We start from the raw sequence: 18309 nt of genomic DNA, 5'->3' as shown, positions 1-18309 counted from the left end.
TTATGCAAGTAGCTGCCTACTGCTAATTGGACAACTCAGTTTCTAAAAAAAGGAAGTAGTGCATCATGTTGCATTCAACAACTGACAGCATTCCTGTCAATGCATAGGTTTGGTCTTGAGTCAACAGACATTTTTCCTTCACTTTAATTTACGAAGATATGCAAGCGTTTAGTTTTTTTTTTTTTTACAATTGTATTTGGTAATCTGTCAACAGGTGTTGTTAAAACAATATATATGTAAATATTAATTGGTGTGTCAAAACATTTATCCAGACAATGATCTAAATCCAGACAATGATCTAAAACATAAAATTGCTTGAAATACAGGGAAGCAATTTATATCTATATTTACATTGACAGTCAGTAATATTCTTACATATCTCATGGCTGTTGCACATTATGGATACACATGCACATATAACAATATTGTAACCTCAAGTAATGTATAGCTATTTTCCACTTGTGAATGGTAAAATATAAGACACTAATAAAGTAATTTTTATGCACAAGTGTCAAATATCACTGCAGACATGTGTGCATGGATGACCTGACATTAGAACATCAACCTACCAAAAGAAAATAAAATAAAAATAGTGTCACAGTAGGGGGGACAGAGGAACCAAAAGCAGACACAGGGGTGTGGAAAAAATGGCAGGTTTAATGAAGGCAGATGAAGGGGCAGACAGAGCGTAATCCAAAACAGGCAAAGTTAAAAAACCGGGAAGTCAGTTCAAACAAGGCAGAGGTACAGATATCCACAACAACCAAAGAAGAGTCCAGGGAAGCAGGCAGGGGTCGTAAACAAAAAATCCAAAAATCAACGAAACAAGACGGAATGCCATAAGGGCAAGGGCTCAGGAACAAGGAGGCCAGAACTGGGGGGGAAGGAATTAAAGGGCTTGAGACTCAAAAAACAGAAGACTAACTAGCAAGGTCCGTTAGTAAGTTAGTTACGTGATTTAAATTACAAATACCCAAAACTAGTGAATGTTAGTTTGTTAGTATGACAAACATATGAGTGTGTTACTACAATTAGTACTGTAGAAATGTTAGTTGGGATTAGTATAAGCTCTGTGAAGTTGGCAAATGTTGCTGGCCACAATTGGAGACTTCTGGTTCGTATTTATCAAAATAAAAGTTTGGTCACTAAAATGATTCATGAACTGTAATTTTGTCATATTTCATTTTAAAATTAATACAGTTGGATATAATTGTGATGTATTTGCAGAGAATATAAAAATGTGCACTAATTTCTATAAAAACTGTTTGCCACCAGTTGTTGCTGCATTTCATGTGTGGCAAAAACATGCATTTTTATACACTATCAGTTCACAACCAGCTGATTTGCATAACTACTTACTAAAAAACTATACATTGTTACCAACTGCAAGGGAGTATATTTTTAAGCCATAGACCCTTATCTTTAATATAGTACACAATTTCTGTGAAATTATGTTCCCAGCAATTGTTGCTGTCTGTCAGGTGTGGTATGGGCATGCATTGCCATTGACTGTAAATTGCCAACCAGCTCATTTGCATAGCTCATAACTCCAAAACTGTAAATTGTTGCCAAATGAATGGGGATATACCATTACGAGTTGGACCCATATATTTAATAATGTACAGTATTTTCTGTGAAATCATGTTCCTAGCAATTGTTGCTGTGTTTCCAGTGTGGGGCGGCAAAGCATTGCTATTGACTGTCAATTCACAAGCAGCTCATTTGCATAGCTGATAACTCAAAAACTATACCAAATGAAAGGGGGTATATCTTTACTCTACAGACCCATATGTTTAATATTCTACAGTATTTTCTGTGAAATCATGTTCCCAGCAATTGTTGCTGTATTTGCAATGTGTGGCAGCCATACATTTCCTAGAATGCAAAGTGTTTCCTTTTTTTTTTTTAATCGATGGAAAGGAATGTTCCACACATTCAAAACTCATCACACAATCAAATTATTCTGAATTAATTGGTAATTGTCTGATCTGACCATCATTGTCTCCCCTAAGCCGGCAAGAGGAGGATGGGCCCCCCCTCTTAAGTCTGGTTCCTCCTTAGGTTTCTTCCTTCTACACCTCGGAAGTTGCCCTAGGCATGCTTTTGTGGGGGGAAAGGCTGGGGCTTGCTCTCAAGATGTGTTTCTGAACTCTAGTCTTGCCAGAAGGTTTTTGTTGAAACCAGAAACTGAAACAACTAATTTAATAACTGAACCAATCATACCACCAAAAACTTTTGACTTTAATTTCATTGTAAAATTGCATGGTTTGGATTTATTCCTGGGTATATGGGTCTATAATGAGCAGCTCATGAATTGACAGTCTATAGCAATGAATGCCCACCCCACACCTGACACACAGCAACAATGGCTGGGAACACGATTTCACAGAAAATACTGTAGAATATTAAAGATATGGGTCTATAGAGAAAATGTGTACCCCCTTTCATTTGGTTACAATTTATAGTTTTGGAGTTATCAGCTATGCAAATGAGCTGGGTGGCAACTCACATTCCATAGCAATGTATGGCTGCCCCACACTGGAAACCCAGCAACAATTGCTAGGAACATGATTTCACAGAAAATACTACACAATCTTAAAGATATGGGTCCAGCTAGAAAACGCTTTCATTTGGTAGCAATTTATAGTTTTTTAGTTATGAGCTATGCAAATGAGTTGGCTGGCAACTGACAGTCAATATTACATTACATTACGTGGCATTTAGCAGATGCTCTTATCCAGAGCAACGTACAACAAAGTGCAAATCAAACACAAGAACAAGTGCAAAAGTAGACCTGAGAGGACAGTACAGTTCCGAGTCCTAGTGTAAACATACAGAAATTCAGAACCCTTGAAGAGTACAATCAACTTTCAGACTAGCATATCACAGTTGATGATTGTGAGTTGGGGAGGGAAAGGTGTAGCCTGAAGAGATGGGTCTTCAGTCTGCGCTTGAAGGAGGTCAGAGACTCTGCCGTTCTGACATCCACCGGGAGGTCATTCCACCACCGTGGGACCAGGACAGACAGCAGTCGTGAGCGTGAGGTGCAGGTGTGGCGAGGGGGAGGCGCCAGACGGCACAAAGTGGCAGAACGGAGGGGTCTTATTGGTGTATAGGTCTTGATAAGGGATTGAATATATACAGGGGCTGATCCTTTAACTGCCTGGTATGCGAGCACCAAAGTTTTAAATTTTATGCGAGCCATAACAGGCAGCCGGTGGAGGTTGCTGAACAGGGGGGTGACATGTGAATGTCTGGGAACATTGAATACCAGACGGGCTGCAGAATTCTGGATGAGTTGTAGGGGTCTGATGGCAGATGCTGGAAGGCCAGCCAGCAGAGAATTGCAATAGTCCAGGCGGGACAGGACCATTGATTGAACAAGGAGCTGAGTGGAGTAGGTGGTGAGAAAGGGTCGGATTCTCCGGATGTTGTACAGGAAGAACATAGCAACGTATGGCCACCCCACACTGGAAACACAGCAACAATTGCTGGGAACATGATTTCACAGAAAGGACTGTAGAATATTAAAGATATGGGTCCAGCTAACAAATGTATACCCCCTTTAATTTTGAAACAATTTATAGTTTTTGAGTTATCAGCTATGCAAATGAGCTGCTTGTAAATTGACAGTCAATAGCAACGTATGGCCACCCCACACTGGAAACACAGCAACAATTGCTCGGAACATGATTTCACAGAAAGGACTATAGAATATTAAAGATATGGGTCCAGCTAACAAATGTATACCCCCTTTCATTTTGAAACAATTTATAGTTTTTGAGTTATGAGCTATGCAAATGAGTTGGGTGGCAACTGACAGTCAATAGCAACGAATGGCCTCCCCACACTGGAAACACAGCAACAATTGCTCGGAACATGATTTCACAGAAAGGGCTATAGAATATTAAAGATATGGGTCCAGCTAACAAATGTATACCCCCTTTCATTTTGAAACAATTTATAGTTTTTGAGTTATGAGCTATGCAAATGAGTTGGGTGGCAACTGACAGTCAATAGCAATGTATGGCCTCCCCACACTGGAAACACAGCAACAATTGCTCGGAACATGATTTCACAGAAAGGACTATAGAATATTAAAGATATAGGTCCAGCTAACAAATGTATACCCCCTTTCATTTTGAAACAATTCATAGTTTATGAGTTATCAGCTATGCAAATGAGCAGGTTGGCAATTGACAGTCTATGGCAATGCATGCCCATACCACACCTGACAGACAGCAACAACAGGTGGCAAACAGTTTTTATTGAAATGTGTGTACAATTTTATATTTTCTGCAAATACATCACAATCAAATCCAACTGTATTAATTTAACAATGAAAACTGACAAAATTACAGTTCATAAATAATTTTATTCACCGAACTTTTATTTTGATAAATGATCACCGGAAGTCTCCAATTGTGGCCAGCAACATTTGCCAACTTCACAGATCTGAGAACACGTCAGCCACCCGGAACACGTCGCCGCGTCACCAACATTAAACCCGAGAAGTTCTGCAGTGAACAGTAAGTGAATAAACCGGTTTAAATATTTAATTGAAAGCAAAACATCTGTAAGTCTGAACAATGTTTTGGCTATTTTACTGAAACCATTTTTTTCTTGAGAGAACTGTTGACAAGTTGTCGAATATAATCCAAGGCTAGATATTTTGTTGACAGTTTCACAACTGACACGCGTTTGAATGAATCTGAATGAATTGGCGAGCATGTGACGAGTATGCGTTGTCGAAACATTCTAAACTTCTATCATAATTCAGTCTTTGCTGTTCCAACTTGCGATAAATGTTCCTGTTCCGAAGTAACTTAACCAGGACTTGCTAGCTAGCTTACAGTTACTGCAACATTGCCTTTTTGTTCCTCATATTGCGCAATCTGGCTATCTTGCAAATGTGCAATTTTTAAAACTTGTTTATTTAGAGTACTCGCTTGTTCATAGTGAATCAGCTGGTAATTATCCAGTAATAAAATAGGATTGTGAGTTATGCTTTACGTTGATTCTTGACTAATGCTTATAAAATTGGGCTGGTTGTGACAGATTGTCAGAACACTATTACCACCCCTGAGAATTTTCTTTAGTCATGTTCCTGAGGTCAATAGATTTTACGGATCAAATTGCATCATAACATAAAAGTACACTTGTAAAGTTTCTCCTAGAATTGGTCATATGGAAGGCCAACTTGTCATTTTAGGTAGTTAATCACCTGAGAATACAAATATATAGTGTTCTGGGATAATAATAATAATATTGTATTTTGTAGTATATTGGTAAAAGAAAGTAGGTTACTTCTGTTCAATAAAAAAAATCCTTGTCTTCCTTCAGGAATGGCCCAGTTTGAGAAGGTTTCCCAGTACTCTGTGCAGCACCCAAAACCAACTGGGCTGGTTTTGCAATATGGTACTGCTGGGTTCCGGACGCATGCAAACCAGTTGGACCACATTATGTTCAGGATGGGCTTACTGGCAGCACTGCGCTCCAAAAAGACAAAGTCTACAATTGGAGTGATGGTCACTGCCTCACACAACCCAGAGGTCGGTGTGCATCCTTCTGTCTTACAGACTGTTACCTCCCTGTTCTTCTACAGCATGCTTGGAGAACATCATTCCTGAAAGGCCACATTGGTTTCTGGTATTTTATTCCACTATTACCGTTGGTTATGTAGTTGGCAGCATGACTCCAAAACCGCTTCATTCGTAGATGACATTTCATATAGGGAAACAACAACAGTCTTTTGCTGTAATGTAGCTATGAGCGTCAATACATACAAGATTGTGCTCCTGATTTGATTCATTGAATTAAGAGCAGAAGTTGGCATGAAATCCAGAAAATGGTGTTCAGGACTAGGTTACCCACCCCTGACCTACAAGGACGATTCACATCGAGGGCCTGTCCTAGAAGAACCAGTATTGAACTAGGTATGTACAGAGATCTGTTGGGTTTTTAACCGACATTTCTGTGTGATTTAACACAGGAAGATAACGGAGTCAAGCTCATCGACCCCATGGGAGAAATGGTGACCCCGGCATGGGAGGGGCATGCAACGCGGCTGGCCAATGCAGAGCAGGAGTCACTGGTGATGACCCTGAAAGACATAATCGAGATGGAGGCAGTCGACTTGAGCCAGAATGCCAGCGTGTTCATAGGGAAAGACACCAGGTCTGTCTTTTTTACTCTTTGCTGCTGGCTTGGTGGGCTTCAAGGCCTAGGGAGTTGAGGGAACTGGTGAAGCAGAATTACTGGACGTTTTCTGTTGTAGCTCGCTGATGGCTCCGGGGCATACACGCGGAGTGACCAGGTCTGTATCCCTCTCTATGCAGGCCCAGCAGTGAGACACTGTCCCAGGCTGTTTTGGATGGGGTCTCCTCCCTGGATAGTCATGCTTATGGTTTGTTCACACATTCAAGTCTAGCTGTTCTTACTCTGCCCAACTGTCTCCTCTACTCCACAAACTATGGTCACTTTATTCTACTTTGCTAGCTGTACAAACTCCATCACTACTCTGCTTACTAGTTAGTGCTAGTTAAGCTAATTCTGTTTTGCTAGTTTCATAAGCATACCAGCTGTGCTGTCCCGATTACAGATGCACTCTTATTGCAAATATACTGCATTTAACATGGATACCCAGGTCAGGGGCATCTAGTGCTGTAATTACTAACTTGAATTATTCTTGTGTATATTTGATTTGTCAATGTTTTGGATAGTTTAATTGGCTTTGCCTGATAACTAGAGCGCCCATTTCTTGTGTTGCCAGCAGAGACCAGTCAGGCCTTATCCTCTCATTAATCATGGACTGTTTATTTTTCTTAGACTACGGACTCCTGACCACGCCACAGCTGCATTTTATGGTGTGCTGTAAGAACACACAGTTTCGATACGGCACTGCCACTGTGGAAGGCTACTACGAGAAACTGTCCCAGGCTTTCATTCAGCTGACCAAACATGTAAGACTACACTCTGCCACTTTACATGATTTATCTAAGCCTATAGTAATCTTTCTGTTGGACTGTAAATGCAATATCTTTCTTTTGAAGAAGGTTCACGTGGCACACATTTCGAAAAAAGTTTTACATGGCAGAAGTTTTAATTAGGATTAAGGTTATTGGAAGCATTGGTATAAACAGTTCTCAGGTCTGTGGAGGTGTCCAGAAAATTCAGATTTATATCAGTGGGAGCATTGGCATTAACAGGTCTCAGGTCAGTGGAGGTGCCCATGTAATTCAGATTGATATCAGTGGAAGCATTGCTATAAACGGGTCTCAGGTCAGTGGAGGTGTCCGTGTAATTCAGATTTATATCAGTGGAAGCACTGGCTTAAACAGGTCTCAGATCAGTGGAGGTGTCCGTGTAATTCAGATTGATATCAGTGGGAGAATTTTTATAAACAGGTCTCAGGTCAGTGGAGGTGTCCGTGTAATTCAGATTGATATCAGTGGGAGAATTGTTATAAACAGGTCTCAGGTCAGTGGAGGTGTCTGTGTAATTCAGATTAATATCAGTGGGAGCATTGGCGTAATTTGGTATCAAGTTCTCACATCTTTGTCCCTAGGCTCCAAACCGCACAGATGACCAGAAGCATCTCTTGGTTGATGGGGCTAACGGGATCGGCGCTCTGAAAATGCGGGAGATGGAGCCTTTTCTCCAGAAGGAACTGAAGATCTCATTGCATAATGATGGCAGCCAGGGGAAGCTCAACTTCCTGTGTGGAGCTGACTACGTAAAAGTCCAGCAGAAACCTCCTGAAGGTAAGATATTAGATTTTGACATTTTATTTGTGAGCTATTCAACTACTTGTTGAATAATAATAATAATAATAAACTTTATTTATTATAAAGCACTTTTCATGCAATGGAAGCAGCTCCGAGTGCTTTGACAAAAAATAAAAAATAATAACAAATGCACAGTAGACAGATTACAGAGCACAAATAATAAAATAAATGATAAAGCATAAAAACAGTAACATAATACAAATAAAAATGGTTAAAACAAAAGGCATTACTAATAACAGTTAACAGCCAGGTTAAAAAGATATGTTTTCAAACGCTGTTTAAAAAAGGTCCACTGAGCCCACCTCTCTGATTTCTTAAGGTAGAGTGTTCCACATTTTCGTTGCGTAATAAAAGAAGGCTGCCATTTTTCTGTGGGGCTCTTAGGGGACAATTTAAAGACTCGCTTCAGTGGACCTAAGTGTTCTCGAAGGGATGTAAAACAGCAGAGACTCTGTGTGCTAAATGGTGCTAAATCATTTAAGGCCTTATACACAAGCAAAATAACTTTGAAATCGATTCTAAAAGAGACAGGGAGCCAATGTAGTGCGGCTAGAACAGGAGTGTTATGCTCTCTCTTCCGTGGTTTCGTTAAAAGTACGGCTGCAGAGTTTTAATAAAAGCTTGAATTAACTTTTCTGCATCATGTTGGGTTGAAAATGGCTGCACTTTGGCAATATTTCTTAGATTAAAAAATGCTACTTTAGTCACCTTGTTTATGTGCTTTTAAAAAAAAAAAATTATAATTCAGCCATTGACTGAGTTTGGGAGCATACCGCACTTGAATCATTCGGCTCAACAGAGATGTACAATTGTGTGTCATCAGCATAACTATGAAAATTGACGTTATGCTTTCTAATAATATTACCCAAAGGTAACATATATAATGAAAAAAGAAGAGAGCCAAGACAACTTCCCTGTGCAACACCAATGGCCATGTCGTAGTTCTCTGGCACATAGTTTCCTAGACTAACATAACATTTTCTCTCTAAAAATATGTTCGAAACCAGTTCAGAGCATTTTCAGACAGGCTGACCCAGTTTTCTTTTGTTGCTAGGTGTACTTATCATAGCATCAAAGAATACGTTCAAAAGTGTTCAAATAATGTTCAACCAAAATATTTCAAAATATTTTTGTTAAATATTTAATTATCATTATGCTCTATCAGATAATTTATAATTAGAAAAATAATAATGTTCTGAGTACTAGGTTGTAGCTTATTTGATAAATGTTTTTTAAACTATTCAAACATTTTAGCTGCAAATAATATCCTGTTTACAAAGATAAGGCCATTCCATTCCAATAAATAATTCAAATGCCGTAAATATATATATTTGTCTAATTCCAAGTTTTTATCTTAAAGAATCAACTTAATTTTCTGGGATCCATATAAATTTCTTTATATGGATCCCATATTTCTGGAAGTGGCAATTACATTTTTTCAGTTGCTATCTGGGATAATATCCGTAAAAAATAATTTTTATGACATTCATTTTTTAATATTTTCTTTTCGATATTTGTATTTGATTATTTGTTCAATGATAGATTACTCTTCAAAAATACTATTTAAAACTATACTTATCCCTGGTCTGGGTAAGACAGGACTTGTGACCAGAGCAAATAATTAACTTACAGTACACACACACTGTACAAGTTCATATCAGAGTGCATTCTATTGTTTTGTGATCACATATACACTGGTGTCTAACACAGGGTGGGAGGTGCTTGACTAGTATGAGCCTGCCAGCCCATAAACTAATGTGTACCTACTTTTTAAGCAGGTATCTTACATAATGTTCTTATATTATCTTGTAAAATGAACATAATCACAGAATATTGATTGTTATGGAAGTGCTGTCTCTTTTCTTGTAATCTTTTCCATAACTGAAATCATCTTCTTTACTTTCATTCTCTAACTGTAATAATGAGTATTTGCATAAAAGGTTTATATGGAAAGGTTGTTCTTTTTTCAGCAAAGACTTGTTGTTGTCTTTCATGGTTGTTCTCAAATCGAGGAATACGCTTATTGTGCATAATGATGAAGAAGCATGGATATTTCTTGTTAAGTCAACACACCTCTCCATCTCCTCCTCCCTCTGTCTCTTTTCCTCTCCATCACACCCTGTCTCATTCGCTCCCTTCCTTTCTCCCCCCCTCTCTCACGATTGCTCTCTCAGGCATTAAGATGAATGCAGGTGAAAGATGCTGTTCCTTTGATGGGGATGCTGACAGAATTGTTTATTACTTCATCAACTCAGCTGGCCAGTTCCACTTGCTAGATGGAGACAAAATTGCCACTTTGATCAGCACATATCTGAAAGAGCTGCTCACTCAGGTAAAGCGCCACCACATGTCACCTGCACAATGTCTAGATCCAATATGGCAAATGTCTGCATTTATATAGCGCCTTTATCAAAAACACTGTACAATTGATGCTTCTCATTCACTCATTCATACATACACTCACACACCAATGCCGATTGGCTGCCATGCAAGGTACCAACCAGCTCGTCTTGCTCAGGGACACTTCGACACACCCAGGGCGGGATCAAACCAGCAACCCTCCGACTGGCAGATGACTGTTCTTACCACCTGAGCCAATGTCACCCCCAATATGATCCATAATACTACTTTTGCCATTCTTTAGGTATAGTTAGCTTTTTTTCCTTTTTGCTATAACTTTAAACGAAAGGAAACTGTAAGTGAGTGACCTTGGACGAGCAATTACTAGGATGTTGATAAATTATTAGTTAATATTTAATACTATACCATGCAATTCTGCCAAATTGATGGCAACAAAACAGAAAGATACAGTTCCGTGAACCCATATCCATGTGAAAATGGACCAAATTAAGCAAATTTAATTTATCCAAAGCGGGTGATTCAACACAGCCAGACTTGATTGCAGCCAGCCCTGTTGAATCTATAGTGCAGTCCGTAAGTATTTGGGCAGTGGTGCAATTTGTGTTCTTTTGGTTCTGTACTCCAGCACATTGGATTTGAAATGAAACAATGTAAGGTTAATGTGCAGACTGTAAATTTAAATTGCGTTGCATGTTTTGCCAGGACGCTTCTGAACGTCACCTTTTATCCCTCCCGCTTCTCTGTGATCATGCTGACATTGAAACGCCATTGGTTGTGGCAATTAGAACCAATTTTCAACCAATGTGCTTGAATTATTGTACAGCTGTACAATGTTATGGTGGGCGTCAACTGTTTATTTTGAAACCCGAATTTAAGGTTTCATGCAGTTCATATAATTTCACCCTAACATTATCATTAGAGCAGTTTATATGCTGATCTAATGTTGTGATCGTTATACTGTAGAATTATTTTTATGTTATGCACTGTGAATACAAAAGGGAAGCAAATCGCAATCGCAATATTGCTCTGAAAAATTGCAATTTGATTATTTTCCCAAATCGTTCAGCCGTACTCTGCAGAGATGGGAGAACCTGCCAGAAGGACGACCATATCAGCAGCACTGTCAATCAGGCCTTTATGGTAGAGTGGCTAGATAGAAGCCACTCTTGAGTAAAAGGTATATGACAGCCCACCTAGGGTTAAACGGCATTTAAAGGACACTGAGTGCATGAGGAAAAATATTCTCTGGCCTGATTAGACAAAAATTGGAACTCTTCAGTCACCTAGCTAATACCATCCCTACGGTGAAGCATGGTGGTGGTAGCTATGGGAGGAAAAGGAAACTGGTCAGAATTGAGGGAAGGATGAATACAGCCACATACAGGGAGGTCCTTGAAGACACAAATTGCTATTTAAATTAAAAATCTTTCAATAACTTTTTTTTCAAATGGGTGTGGTCCCTCTTGTGTCTTGGGGTCTGTGTGCTTTCTCCAGGCCGGGTTAGACCTGCAGGTGGCTGTGGTGCAGACTGCATATGCTAACGGCAGCTCCACGCATTACTTGGTGGAGACCATGAAGGTGGGTGAACGTCATGCTCTGTACACTGCTGTCCTTCTACATGCATTACAGTCATTTCTGAAATCCAGCAAGGCCTTTTTGCTTTGAAGTGGGTAAAGGAAACTCCACCTTGACCTTTGAACCTTGACCCTAGCTGACGGTTCAGTGTGCTAAGACTGGAGTGAAGCATCTACACCATGCTGCACAGGAGTTCGATATCGGCGTGTACTTTGAAGCCAACGGCCACGGCACAGTGAGAACGCGCGCACACGCACACGCACACACACACACACACACACACACACACACACACACACACACACACACAAATATGCATACTCGCCTCACCCATACTCTCCTCGCATTCATGATAATATAGTCAGAAACAAATGTTTCTACACCCTGTTTAGTTGGTTACTTGGTTTTGTCATGAAACTCCTGTCTACATTTCCTGTCTCTCTGTACAGATTCTGTTCAGTAAGGCTGCAGAGGAGAGGATCCAGCAGCTTACGGTAGACCCAAACATTAATGATGAGAAGAAGAGTGCGGCAGTCCTGCTGGAGAACCTGATCAACCTCTGTAACCAGGCCAGTCACTGTGACATCATCATTTTGCACACTGTCATCATATGCTATGGAAAAGCATAGAGACAATATTAACTGAACTGTCGTAATGATAATTTGTTTCACACCACTGCTGCCACCGTGACTGCAGAGACAAAAAAATTGGTACCATTATTCATCGTATGAATTATGGTATTCAATTGCTAAAATAATGTGTCCAAGTATATTATAACATTATCAAGATTTATTCAGCAAATTAACTTGCATTTTCTCTTAATGGTGTTAATAGTGACAATGTTAATGCATCCTGACTATATCTTTTATTTTAGACGTTATATGTTTGGACTATATATTTTATTTTATTGTGTGCAAAAGCAAGATGGGCCCAACATGTATTTGGTGGAGTAAAGTCCCCTGGGACTCTTACTGTTGCTTTAAATTTACTGTTTAGCTATATTTTTATTGCCGTTTACATTTCCCCTGTTATCAAAACAATCACTGGATAAAATTAGTCATGGCTAGGCTAGCTATTGTCATTTCCTTAACACATAATATAGTTTCATCTATAGTCATTGGGCTATTTGGTTGACACTATGTTCTGGATCATATCATCATAACTTTCATACAAGCTTGTATGCTGTCAAGTACAAGGTGTCATTGCGATTATAAATGTGGCCTATATTGGACTCCGGTTCCACAGTGGACTCATAACATGGTCACTACCTTTCAAAAGCCTGACTGCTGTACAGTAAGACAACATTGCAACAGCGGCCACTGTAAATCATCATGAAGACATTCCACTGTTGAAGAACATAGCCCAGGTGTTATGCGGGATTAGTGGCCATACATTGTGCTCATGTGTGTCTCTGTGGACAATGCTAACGATGCCTCTCTTTCCCCAAAGACGGTGGGCGATGCCATCTCAGACATGCTTCTTATCGAGGCGGTGCTAGCCATCCGAGGCATGACTGTGCAGCAGTGGGACGCCATTTACTCTGACCTGCCCAACAGACAGCTCAAAGTGAAGGTGCGGTATTTATGCATGTCCGCATGCATCTGGTCATACGCTTATGTCTGCTCAAGGTGTGCATGATTACGTGCTTGTGTGCTTCACTGCATAATAGGCTCAAGCCTGTCCAGAAGCCTGCCTGTGCAGAAATCGGCAGCTCTAGCATTTTACCTCAAGTTTATCATTACTGAAATGTACAGTAATGGCAGGGTAGGAACTACAGTAGTGGCAGTGGGGGATTACAGTGATAGCAGTGAGGGAGGTACAATAGTGGTAGGGATGGGACTACAGTCATTTCAGGGAGGGGACTAGAGCAGTGGTTCCTAAACTTTTCGGGCCCAAGCCAAAATATCTCATTTAGTTACAGTGGTAGGTCTTCACTGTATTAAGTGTTGATTATAAAATGTGGATATATATATCAACTAAAGAAACTGAAAAGTTTCAACTAATAAAACCAGAAAATAAAGCATTTATTAAGCACAATATTGTCCCAAAAAGATGGGACAATAACTCATAAGTGCATTTCATTACATTACATTATTGCCATTTGGCAGACGCTCTTATCCAGAGCGACATACAGTTGATTAGACTGGAGACAATCCTCCCCTGGAGCAATGCAGGGTTAAGGGCCTTGCTCAAGGGCCCAACGGCTGTGCGGATCTTATTGTGGCTACACCGGGATTAAAACCACCAACCTTGCGTGTCCCAGTCATTTACTTTAACCACTACAGGCCACCTCAATTTCAACATTGTCAAAAACACTTCAAAATGATCATTTTCAATGTAGATAGTCACAGCAAGCAAACTCATAGGCCCAGGGTGCAACTGAGAATATAGGCTAATAGAAACGTAGGACACAACGGCAAACAAGCCAACTATTTGGAGGCTGCAATTACTAATGGGGGGAAATACCTATGGATTTATTTTAAAAGAAACAGAATAAAATATTCAAAAGGCAGAAATGCCTTGCTGATTGGAAGTTATGATAGCTGTCCATAGTGTTGGATACTTCACTTCATATTGGCAACAAAAATGAGACAGTAACTTGAACAACTTTGGGGAGCGTTATGGTAGATAGCTACCCACGGCAACATAGCTTGCCCACAAACTGTGACGGCACGTAGCATACAATTTTAGTATGTCTACTGTGTTTAATTGATTGATCCTGCATTGATTGATTGTATTCTCATTGAGCACTTTATTAGATATTTATTACTTATTTTTAGACTTATTGGTGTTCTGCTGCTGTAGCCTATCCACTGATACACATCCACATTTTTGAAACAGGAGAGATATTCAGAGGTTCAAAATTTGCTATTTTGAATGGCAGTGCCAACCAATGCAAACATATAGTGAGCGCTACGAAACACTTAATGAGATATTTTTGATACACGGCACCCCTGGAGAGCTCTCACAGCAACCACTTTGAAAAATGCTGGACTAATGACAGTGACAGGACTACAATGAGGACTAGTGTCATGGCAGAGAGAATAACTGTAGCAGCTGTGAAGGTATTACCTGTATGTTAATGCTTGTGTTGAATGGTGGGACTTTAATGGACAATGCTGGGATGCGCACTAGGTGGCCGATCGAAGGGTGATCGAAACAACGGATGCGGAGAGACGAGCAGTCAGACCCGCGGGGCTGCAGGATGCCATCGACGAGCTGGTGAAGAAGTACCAAAAGTCCAGGGCGTTTGTCCGTCCATCTGGCACAGAAGACGTGGTCCGAGTATACGCTGAGGCTGACACTAAGGTGAGCACGCCATCCAGGTATTCTGTTACTTCCACTCGGGTTAGCACGCATGCTGCTAAATAAAATCAAACTGAAGGTCACTGAAATGTGTAGCTGTTCCTATTAAAGCTCACCCGTTGCAAAGCTGTCGGTAACATTGAGCTAGAACACCGATAAGGAATGAATACACTGACACTGGCTGTGTGTAAAGCAAGGCCAGTGAAAAGCTAAAAGTGCATGCGTGTGTGCTTGTGTGCGTGTGTGTGTGCGTTTGTTTGTTTTCCAGGAGGCTGCTGACACCTTGGCACATGAAGTCAGCGTTGCTGTGTACAAATTTGCCGGGGGAGTGGGGGAGGAGCCAAAACCATTTCTCTGATATTCATCTCACACACACAAATGTACATGCACGCATACACACACATGCACACACACACACAAATGTACATGCTTATGTGCACACACATAAACACACACACAAATGTACATGCACGCACAAATGTACATGCTTATGTGCACACACATACACACACACACAAATGTACATTCACGCATACACATACACAAACACACAAATGTACATGCTTACGTGCACACACATACACACAAACTCCAATTCTCAAAATGAATTTTCATGGTGCTGCACACTGTCTATGCAATCAGGTTCATAATCAGTCATGTTCATGTTTATCTTCTTTTTGGAATGTGAATGACTTTCATGTTCATATCCTTTTCTCTATATCCGAGGTCTTCTTTTTGTACTGTGTCTTTTGACCTCTCCAAATTAAACACTTGATCCTTTAAATTTAGAATTGAAATGGATAGCTCACTTTCTTGAGGTTCTTTGTTATTTCAGTTTTGCTGTATGTTTTTTGATTGGCCTATTTTTTGTGCAATGAGGCATGTTTCTAGAAGTTGCCGAAAACCTGCCAGTTTAAAAATAGCTAGTATAGCGTACTCGGAGTTTGTGATTGGTCTGGACCAATTGTAATCATTACACATAACTGGATTAATATCAAAAACCAGAATGTGAAATATCCATTTCAGGAACATTAATCACTGTGTTAGCACTTTGTAACCTTCGTATATTGTGCCAATATCTTTATGTTGTCTGAAGTATATCTATTGTATTTCGTTAAGATATGTAATAGTCTGAACTCCCACGGATTAATGCTGAGTCACCCCAAAATTGGGGTCTTGGGTAGGACCAGGAAGGTACTGACTAACCGAATGTATCCAATAGGTTTTTGCATATATAGTGCACTAGCATTTTGATAGGGCTGGAACAATGTACTTGTTGTACTGATTGTTGTCAGTAGGTTTATATGAAATTATAGCGCTACAGATTCTGTCATTTTGCTTAGAATGCCCACAGTAGGTAATCACAGAAGTAACTATCCATCTAAACAGTGTGATGTCGGGCTGGGGGTTGCCACTGGTCACGAAGTGGACAGATAAGACGAAACCAAAATGAATGGTTGCCGTACTGCTGTTTATTAACAAAAATAGGCCAATCTGGCAACCCAAATGCATTACAATAATCAAGTAAATCAAAAAGGGAACAAGTTATGCTCTTGATTGACGAAACAATCAGCCCAAGGCTGTCCTCTCTCTTGCCTGAAAACCAGGCCTCTTTAGCCCAATAACGAGGTAATGGGCCACAGCTACAGTGATTCCAATCCATTACAGCTGTGGCCATACCTGTCTATTCCCATCCTGGTACCACAACAGATTAGTGTACACTAATACTAACACTTACACTAACAGCTGTTAACTGAAGAGATCTCTGCTGCTATGTTTAATTTCATGTGGAAATAAAGACCCTTGTTTAAAACAAATTTGCTTTATGTAACTTCGAATGTGCTGTTGAAATTTTCAGTGCCTATGATACTAACCGACATTTCTTAAACCTTTTTTTTGGGGGGGGGGCTTTTTTCCTGCTCTCCCAATTTTGAATGCAGTCCCTCCCGTTACTTTGTTGCCGACCACGATTCAGGACAGTGTAGGCAAGTGTGCATGTACTGTGAGTGGTGTCTAGCAATTTGGAGAGCACAGACTAGTGTGTATTCAGCTGCTGAGCTGAGCAACCATTGTACAGGAGGACTGTACTTCTGGTACGACTGCTATATTCAGAGCTATAGAAATTATTGCAGTTGAAGTTAAAGGAATTTAGCCTTAATAATCATTTGGTCTCCCATTTCACAACCTCACTGGCTGAATGTTGTCCCTTTACAAACATCTATTGTAGAAGGTACCTTTCAGGAAATGTGAGTTTTACATTATAAACAGCTGAGTTTGCAATTCACAATGCACTTCAGTTTTAAACATGCATCTATCCACTATTCATGTGCTGGTTATCAAACAGAAAATAAAATACTGTATATTCTGCACAAAAGGTTCATGTAAAGGATCTCACCATACAAAAGTGTCCTTAGTAATATAAATATGTTAAAATAATATGTTTTGTTATATCAGTGTTGATAGAGAAGAATGCAGTGATATCCCGAGAGTTGATTGAAGACATGAGCCATACATTCCTCCATGACATTCACGGTCAAGTTGAGTCATTGACTGTTTCAAATGTTCTTTTTATTGCTAAACTTACTCATAGTTCATTTTCAAAGATGATTGTATTTTATGATGTGTTTCATGGGTTTTCAAAACCAATAAATAAATTAACCAAACAACTGAACTAATATACAATATGTAGCAGAATGGTCAGCTGTTTTTAAAGGGTAAGATGGAAATGAGGTATTTTTCCTTGTTTCCTTACCCTCACTGTTCTGTTTTGACCTCCAGAATGTTCATCCTATTGTATTTATTGAGTGTAAATGGTTGTTGTAGTGCCTGTTGTGCACAGAAATATCTATTGGCTATTTATGTGCTATTTCATATTTATTTAGTCATCTAAGATTAATTTAAAGAGGTTATTGAATTTATCTTAGTTCACTGTGAAATGGCTGTTGATTTAACTTGCTCTAAGATGGTTGTATTCATTGTATTATATACACCGTATTGTTAACTATACAGTGGTTGATCATAGTCAGGTCATAATGTGCTGTAAGGCTGCGGTTGGTTAAGATGGATGTTTTAGACTCTTTAGTTCACTAATGATTGGTATTCCATTGGGTCACTTCACAGTAGTATTATGTATTCAGATCTACTGGAAATAGTTCATTTTAAACCATACTAAGGTGTTCCAATGAAGTGCAGGAAACAATAATTTGATGCCGAGTTATTTATTTGCAGGAACCAGAGCAACATAAGACACACAGGGATTTTAATGCTTGTAGAGAGAAAA

At 39.7% G+C, this 18309-nt stretch overlaps 1 protein-coding gene across 1 annotated transcript; it reads left to right on the top strand.

Moving 5' to 3' along the window:
- The first annotated feature begins 4462 nt into the window (after nt 1-4462).
- On the top strand, nt 4463-16846 carry pgm3 (phosphoglucomutase 3). Its single transcript, XM_061244038.1, has 13 exons — nt 4463-4529; nt 5344-5552; nt 5993-6177; nt 6339-6406; nt 6829-6962; nt 7568-7763; nt 9962-10119; nt 11643-11726; nt 11860-11958; nt 12173-12292; nt 13173-13295; nt 14859-15032; nt 15298-16846. Exons 2-13 carry the CDS (start codon nt 5346-5348, stop codon nt 15385-15387), a joined length of 1638 nt encoding a protein of 545 aa, XP_061100022.1. The 5' UTR covers nt 4463-4529; nt 5344-5345; the 3' UTR covers nt 15388-16846.
- Nucleotides 16847-18309: the final 1463 nt, after the last annotated feature.

The sequence above is a fragment of the Conger conger genome, chromosome 5, assembly GCF_963514075.1.
Source record: "Conger conger chromosome 5, fConCon1.1, whole genome shotgun sequence".
In the NCBI taxonomy this organism is placed as follows: domain Eukaryota; kingdom Metazoa; phylum Chordata; class Actinopteri; order Anguilliformes; family Congridae; genus Conger; species Conger conger.
This window is presented reverse-complemented; position numbering and strand designations above follow the sequence as displayed.